The sequence below is a fragment of the Protobothrops mucrosquamatus genome, unplaced genomic scaffold, assembly GCF_001527695.2.
Source record: "Protobothrops mucrosquamatus isolate PMUCROS unplaced genomic scaffold, P.Mucros_1.0 scaffold1093, whole genome shotgun sequence".
Classification (NCBI taxonomy): domain Eukaryota; kingdom Metazoa; phylum Chordata; class Lepidosauria; order Squamata; family Viperidae; genus Protobothrops; species Protobothrops mucrosquamatus.
This window is the reverse complement of record NW_015387317.1, coordinates 21,093-29,298: the sequence shown is the minus strand read 5'-3', so window position 1 is coordinate 29,298 and position 8,206 is coordinate 21,093. Positions and strand designations below refer to the sequence as shown.

Sequence of the window (8,206 nt, the reverse complement as noted above, 5' to 3'; positions counted from 1 at the left end):
TTAAAATATGAGTAGAACATCTGTAAAGCTCCCTGTTAATTATTTTGCATAACATCTGTCAAAGAGTTCCTAGATCACAAACACATTTCTGTTTCCTGTTGAAATGTAAAATTAGGTTCTTGAGGTGCTGAATTGAGTATTATATGTGCCAAACTCTGAACTTGAAATGATAGATGTGATCCTGCTAGATAATTTCCCCTTGTTGCTTAATATGTGTCTGCTATATTGCTATATGAAAATAGCTTCCTTTTAGAATAACAGGTTTAAATGTTTCAATCTGATAAACAGGGTCTGAGGTGTATCTAGTAGTTTTAATTTGATATTGATGAAATTGGAGTTAGGAATACAGATCAACTCCCACATAAATCAACCAAAAGAAACTATCACAGTAGTAAACATGGTTGTTCAGTGTCAGGATGTACAGGTAGTCCTCAATTTATGACCATAATTGAACATAATTGTTGCCGAGACATTTGTTAAGTGCATTTTACCCCATTTTATGACCTTTCTTGCCACATTTGTTAAGAGAATCACTTGAGTTAGTAACACGGTTGTAAAATGAATCTGATTTCCCCATTGACTTGGCTTGTCAGAAAGTTACAAAAGATAATCACATGACCCTTCCCCCAGGATACAATGACGGTCATAAATATGAGCCACTTGCCAAATGTCTGAATTTTGATCGTGTGACCATGGAGATACCGTAACAATCATAAGTGTGAAAAATGATCGTAAGTCACTTTTTTCAGTGCTGTTGTAACTTTGAACAGTCACTAAACAAGCTGTTATAAGTTGAGGACTGTCTGTACTAAGTTGCTGTTTCAACATTTTATGTCCTTTTGAAATCTCAGTGTTTTGAAGTAGAATATTTCACATTAGCCTCAGCTATAGTCTGGAACATCATCAAGCCAGTACAATGGCAGCTACAAGGCCAACTGTAAGGTTTATAGCACAGGACAGATGAATGCAGGAATTAAAGCCATCAGCATATTCTAAGGATTACATAAAACATGATTAAGACATTAAGAGAGTAAATACATTTTTACTAGGTGCCAAAAAAGAGTAAAAGGCTTACAGTATGTGATTTGCCACAAGAGAATATTTCATAAACGATCAGTATCATAAGAGGGGGTCCCCTCTCTAATAGAAAAGATGTTGAGACTCTAGAAAGAGTACAGAGAAGAGCAACAAAGATGATTAGGGGCTAAAACATATAAGGAACGGTTGCTGGAATTGGGTATGTCTAGTTTAACAAAGAGAAGGATGAGGAGGGACATGATAGCAATGTTCCAATATCTCAGGGGCTGCCACAAAGAAGAGGGAGTCAAAGCACCTGAAGGCAGGACAAGGAGCAACGGATGGAAACTAATCAAGGAGAGAAGCAACTTAGAACTAAGGAGAAACTTCCTGACAGTTAGAACAATTAACCAGTGGAACAACCTGCCTCCAGAAGCGGTGAATGCACCAACACTGGACGTTTTTAAGAAGAAACTGGACAGCCATTTGTCCAAAATGGTATAGGGTTTCCTGCCTGAGCAAGGGGTTGGACTAGATGACCTCCAAGGTCCCTTCCAACCTTATCATTATTATCAGTTAGTCTGTTCCTCAGAGCTAGTAGAACTTCCAGGTTGAATTTAAAATGTGAAGAAAGGAGCAATTCTTCAGATTTGATTCCAAAAAGATGGACACAGCTGCTTTAAAGAGTTGCAGGCAAGTATTCATGGCCCTATGCATACCGAAGCCTCTTTGGGACTCAGATCTGAAATGTTTGAAATGTATACTAGACTTTGAAATGTATGCTAGAAAATTAGTGCGCTCAGTTAACCTGTAATAGGCATAGGAATGTTCTTATTCTTTATCACAGCTATTAATGCTGAAGATAAAGATATGATGCGGTGATAGTGAAAATAATGCATAGCTTGAAGAAACACTGTCCTTCCTCCATCAAAAAGGCCTTTGCTATCTCCTTGATTTCCAAAGGGACTGAATTTGTCTCTCTATTTTCTCTATTCTCTGTTCCATTTGCAACCACCTCAGCTCCATCTCCATTCCTCTTCCCATGCCATGTAACAGGAACATTGCTGTGCACTTATTACAGGTAGTCCTCAACTTACAACCATTTGTTTAGTGACTGTTGAAGTTACAGTGGCACCGAAAAAAGTGACCTACAACCGGTCTTTGTTTTTATGACCGTCGTAGCATTCCCATGGTCACGTGATCAAAAAGCAAAGTCAATGGGGGAAGTCAAATTCTCTTAACCGTGTGATTCGTTTAACAATTGAACAACTTAACAACCCTGACAAAAAGATTGAAAAATTGGGTGTGACTCACTTAACAATTGTCTTGCTTAGTAACAGAAATTCTGGTCCCAATTGTGATCATAAGTCAAAGACTATCTGTACATAGCTTAGGCCAATGTAATTTGTGTGTGATAGATTGTCTTACTGGAGTTGTGTGAATTGCAAATCTGCAATTAAGCATTTCTGAAAAACTAGACTCATGGATAGGCTCTAACTCTTACCCTTCTTTTCAGAATTTGTTCTAATGTTGTTCCTATACTGCCACAAGTCACCATGATTGTAATTTTCCTTGCTTGTAGAAGAAATTTTTGAATTTCACCTCTGGCTGTGATACCACAAGGTGAGATTTGTGAAACAGCTAGAGTGAAATGCAAAGCTACTTGAATTTCAAGTTTTTTCACATTTTTGTTCCTGGCTTTTGAAACAGGGACCTTTTCCATGGTTTAAGACATGAATTTTTCCAGTAAAAGACCCAGCTTTTTCTATCTCAGTTATGTAGCACGGTGCAGTTTACCAAAGAATACAGATTCTTAATTAACTACTTAACAGAATAACAGAGTTGGAAGGGACCTTGGAGGTCTTCTAGTCCAATCCCCTGCACAAGCAGGAGACCCTATACCAGTGATGGCGAACCTTTTAGAGACCGAGTGCCCAAAAACTGCCCCCCACCCCTGTCCCCACGCCACCCTGCCCACTGGGCCACCCACCACCTCCAGGGCCCACCACAGATCACCCAGGCAGCCCAGCAGCACCATGGCAGCCATGCCCTCTGCCCGTGCCCTGCAGCATCATCTGCGCGCAATGGGGCGCAAGGGCGGAGTCTTGTCCCCGCTGCCCAGCTACCATGTCCTTGGCTCCGCTGCTTTGTGTGAGCCACGCCCAGAGGCAACTCTCCTCCAAGTTGGCTGCTGGTGAGGAGGGGGCCGTGGGAGGAGGCAGGGCTGGGGAGACGGTGCGTGTGCCCACAGAGAGGGCTCTGAGTGCCACCTCTGGCACCCGTGCCATAGGTTCGCCACCACTGCCCTATACCATTCTGGATAAATGACTGTCCAATCTCTTCTTCAAAACCTCCAGTGATAGAGCCCCCACATCTTCTGAAGGCAAGCTGTTCCACTGGTTCCACTTATCTGAAACTGATAAGGATAAATGTTAAATTGAGAACAGATTTGATGTGGTGTGCAATCATTAACTATATGAATGGGAATTATCTAATAAGAATATATAACATTTAAGATTCACTTTGTGAATGTAGTTACACTACTTTGTGATCCTTATGCCATAGGAAGAAAAAGATCCCTAGGCAAATAAGGCTGACAGCTCATCTCAGGCAGGGAGGGGAGGTACAGGTGATAAAGGACAACTATCAGCCAGTGCCCAAACTCTGTAGCTAATTTAACCCAAGAAAACATTTTAAAAATGTCTGGACAGGCAGAAGAATAGAGACATTTATTCTTTGAAATCCTATCCCAGGGTCTTTTTTTAACTCTAATGCAGAGGTCTCCAACCTTTCTCAGTTGGCGGACCGGAGGGAAAGGGAGGGGGAAGCATTTTATGAGTGCACACACACAAACAGGGCCGCGAGCACGTGCGACGCAAATGGGGCATTGGTAGCACCCGCGTGACACTCACTAGTACCACCCTGTTTTTGCCATGAGGGTGCTAGCACCGCCCTGCTTTTGCTCCGCAGCGTCCCATTTGCATAGTGGCGGTGGCACTAGCGTGAGTGGGGGTGAGTGCGCATAAACATGGCCAGCCTGTTCTGCAGCCCTATGGCCAGCAGGCCGTGGCCCAGTAGTGGGCCACAGCCCACAGGTTGGGGACCCCTGCTCTGATGGGTATATATCCCCTGAAATGTTCCTGCTAATGATATCTGCAGCTTCTCCCCTTAAGATTGTTAAAAATGTGTTTTCCCCTTTTACAATGGCAGGACTTAGGTGCTTTACATGAAATCTTGATGATTCCAAGATGCATTCACACATCCTACCCATGAATTTCTTAGTAGTGGGAACCAGAACAGATGAAGATCCAGTCCAATCTGTCAAGATTTTCCCTATAGGTTTAACCATATAGGTAGTCCTTAATGTATGACCACACTTGGAACCTGAATTTCTGTTGCTAAGCAAGGCAATCGTTAAGTGAATCACACCCAGTTTATGACCATTTTGCCATAGTTGTTAAGTAAATCACTGCAGTGCACTGTTAAGTAAATCATTGTTGTTCAGTGAATCATGTTGTTAAGCAAATCCACCTTCCCCCATTGAATTTGCTTGTTGGGAGCTGGCTGGGAAGATGGGAACTAGTGGATCACATTACCTGGGATCAGTTGTGGGATTCAAATATGTGAACAACCGGTTCTCTGTGTGGATGCCACTTCCAGAAGTCCATTCTGGGCCTGGGCAACAAAAAATTAACTACTGGTTCTGCCGAACTGGTGCGAACTGGCTGAATCCCACCACTGCCCGGGATACTGCAACCATAAATACATGTTGGTTGTCAAGTGCCCAAATTTTGATGACGTGATCATGGGGATGTTGTGATGGTTGTGACTGATCATGTCACTTTTTCACTGTTGTTGTAACTTTGAACTAAACAAATGATTGTAAGTTGAGAACTGCCTGTACATGTGCCATAATAGTGCTGAGAATGTAATATGACAAGTGGTAATGGCTGTAGATATAGCCAACTTTTTTACAAGTTGTCTGCCCCTTAATTCAGGGGTATCAAACTGCCGGCCCGCAGGCCAGACGTGTCATCCGGAAGCCACAGTCCCAATACGTCTCACGACATCACGTGACGTCACAAGTTTGACATATCTGCCTTAGTTGAAAAAGGCATTGATCTGCAAGCTATGCTCTTCAGTGTTTAGCTTCAATTCATGGTCCCTAGTTTATGGTTAATTCAGTGCAGGCAAGTGATACTTCTTGTAACAACATAGGCACTTCCATGTTGCTTTCTGTTTTTCATTAATTGAACTGTCCGTAATTATTTTTTTTTCATAGAATTAATTTCATTGGATGTATCCTATATTTTTGACAAACCATCTTTGTCCCCCTATTGGTTGAAATGTATACTTAGGGATATAAGGTATAGATAAGTGAAGCAACAAAGAGATGAAATAAAAAGTAGGACCTATCATACTTGAACACGATTGGGAACTTCTATAGAAATAGATGTAAGTTGTACATTTTATTCTTGTGCAGCTCCCATGCCTTGCATTTTGCCCAAAACCTTATGCCCAAAGACTCTTGCAATGCCCCATTGGAACTAGATTATGGCAATGTCCCCAAATTCAAAATGGACTCTGTGGTTGCTGTCATTTTGTGACTGTAATAAGAAGGTAAAGTGTCTCTGCAACTCATCTTTTCAGACCGGTTTCTTTGGACAACTTTTGATTCGGCTATTTGAAAAAGTCATCATCTGAAGAAGCAGAAAACATATACATAACGTGATCATGAAAATAGGAAGGTCTAATTCTTTTCTAAAGTGGCCTTTTCCTTGAGCAGTGAGCTAGTGTATCTCATTAAAGCAGATTTGTCATTTGAAGCTATATCAGAATAACAGAACAACAGAGTTGGAAGGGATCTTGGAGGTCTTCTAGTCCAACCCCCTGCTCAAGCAGGAGACCCTATACCACACAAGTGGCTGTCCAGTCTCTTCTTAAAAGCCTCCAGTGATGGAGCACGCTCATCTTCTATGTTGTACATCAGTGTTGTATTATACATCAGTGTTGTATATGTTTGTACATACAGTGTTGTAATTTCTGTGTTGTACATCAGTGTTGTGACTTTTTCATACATGCATATAATTCATATTATAATATAACATATCATAAAACTCATCCATGCCAATAATTAAAGAATTGTCTCAGTGGGAAATTTCAGAACTGTGTTGCCTTCACATTTTTGTTGCATTATAACCAATCTCCATTGAAAAATGTTTAAATTCTGGTTTTCTTATTCTGAGGGCAAAGGGCAAATATTCAGAGTTGTCCAATGTTTAGGAGGCTCCATGTTATCTTATAACAGTATCTCATTATGGCAGGGGTGTCAAACTGCCGGCCCACGGGCCGGACGCGTCACGTGGAAGCCGCGCCCACCCCATTGCCGGCAATGGCAAAACCGGCCCGATACGTTGCGTGACGTCATGTGATGTCGCGAGTTTGACATGCCTGCATTATGGTAATAAGGAAGGGGTGTTTTGTTTTGTTTTTTTACTTTTAATGGGGAAATACTTGTTCTTGGGAAAATGGTCCACTGCTTCCATAAATATGATACTGTTTATAATCCTGCATGTATTTCCTCTGCCCCAATTTACAGCATTCCTAAATTTCCTTTTGCCTTTTTCGCTTTTTCTCTCCTTCCCCACCCCTAGGAAGAAGTGCAATATGGCCGCAGTTCCCTGGCTATGTTGATGGACACGTGTGATAAATTTGGAAATTCTAATCCAGTTCAAGAATCAACCTCTCCGAGAAGAACTGAGAACAATTTGGAAAGAAAACCTTACCTTTTGGGAGTAGAGTCTTTTGCTCCAAAACTCTGGAGCACTGAAGGCATGGGAGATTCCTATACAGCCACTTTCCCCAATGGGAATGGATTGATGTCTCCTTCAGCAAGTCCACAAGCTTCCACCACTTACAGCAATGATTACAGTCCGTTTCCCCACTCCTTCCCAGCCTCACCCACAACTCAAGATCCTTCTTCGTTGCTGATGCCTAAGGGGCATCCATCTCCTGATTGTCTTCCCAGTGTCTATACCTCCTTGGACATGGCACACCCTTATGGCTCCTGGTACAAAGCTGGCATCCACCCAGGTATCTCTACCAGCTCTAGTAACCCTACGGCTTCTTGGTGGGATATGCATTCCAACAGCAACTGGCTGAGTTCTCAGCCACAATCAGATGGACTTCAGGGTTCCTTACAGTCCATGCCGAGTCAGGCGCCCATCAGTCCCCAGCTACCCAGTTACACTTCCGAGTTCACAACTTTGAATACTGCTCCTTACCCTGCAGTAGGCATTACTTCTTCATCACACCTTCTCCCTTCAGGACAACATGTGCTGCCCCAAGAAATGTATAAACCCAAGCCAGTGGCCAATAACTCCCTGATGGAAAGTGGGATTGCCTTGAAGTCTGGAAGAGGGGGCTCCTTTGGCAGCACAACCGGCAGGTCCACTTGTGACTGCCCTAATTGCCAAGAACTAGAGCGGCTTGGGGCCTCGGCCGCCAGCCTGCGGAAGAAGCCTATCCACAGCTGCCATATTCCAGGCTGCGGGAAGGTCTATGGGAAAGCCTCACATCTCAAAGCCCACCTGCGATGGCACACCGGGGAGCGTCCTTTTGTCTGCAACTGGCTTTTCTGCGGCAAGCGTTTTACGCGCTCAGACGAGCTGGAGCGCCACGTTCGCACCCATACCCGAGAGAAGAAATTTACTTGTTTACTCTGTAACAAGCGCTTCACTCGTAGCGACCACCTCAGCAAGCATCAGAAGACCCACAATGAAATGGGAGTAGGCAAACCCCCGGAAGGTGAAGCTGAACGAGAAGAAGTCGCTACAGTGGCTAGTTCTCCCAACACTGCGGCCCTTCAAGATGGCCTGGCTGGAGAGGAAAAAGATGCCACCAGCCCTGAGCAAAGCAGCCTCCTGGAAATCTAATGGGTACTGTGTGTGCGATCCAGCTTGCTTACTTCATGCCATCTCCACCATTCTTCTTTGAATGCTTCCTGCTAAATAATTTATTTGTGGATGAAACACAACCGCTGTTGCTGTTAGCCGTTCCTCTAGCTACGATTGTACCTTATGTAAAGCTTCCCTAACCCCAATCCAGAAGCAAATTCAGCTGGGACCTCAGAAGGTCTACGACTTTGTGGCTAAAGACTCAGAGGCAAATTCTGAAGCTACAGTCTCTA

At 43.3% G+C, this 8,206-nt stretch overlaps 1 protein-coding gene across 1 annotated transcript; it reads left to right on the top strand.

The window, feature by feature from the left end:
- The first annotated feature begins 6,677 nt into the window (after positions 1–6,677).
- On the top strand, positions 6,678–7,958 carry SP7 (Sp7 transcription factor). The gene has a single exon (XM_029284907.1). The coding sequence runs from the start codon at positions 6,705–6,707 to the stop codon at positions 7,950–7,952; it is 1,248 nt and encodes a 415-aa protein (XP_029140740.1). The 5' UTR covers positions 6,678–6,704; the 3' UTR covers positions 7,953–7,958.
- Positions 7,959–8,206: the final 248 nt, after the last annotated feature.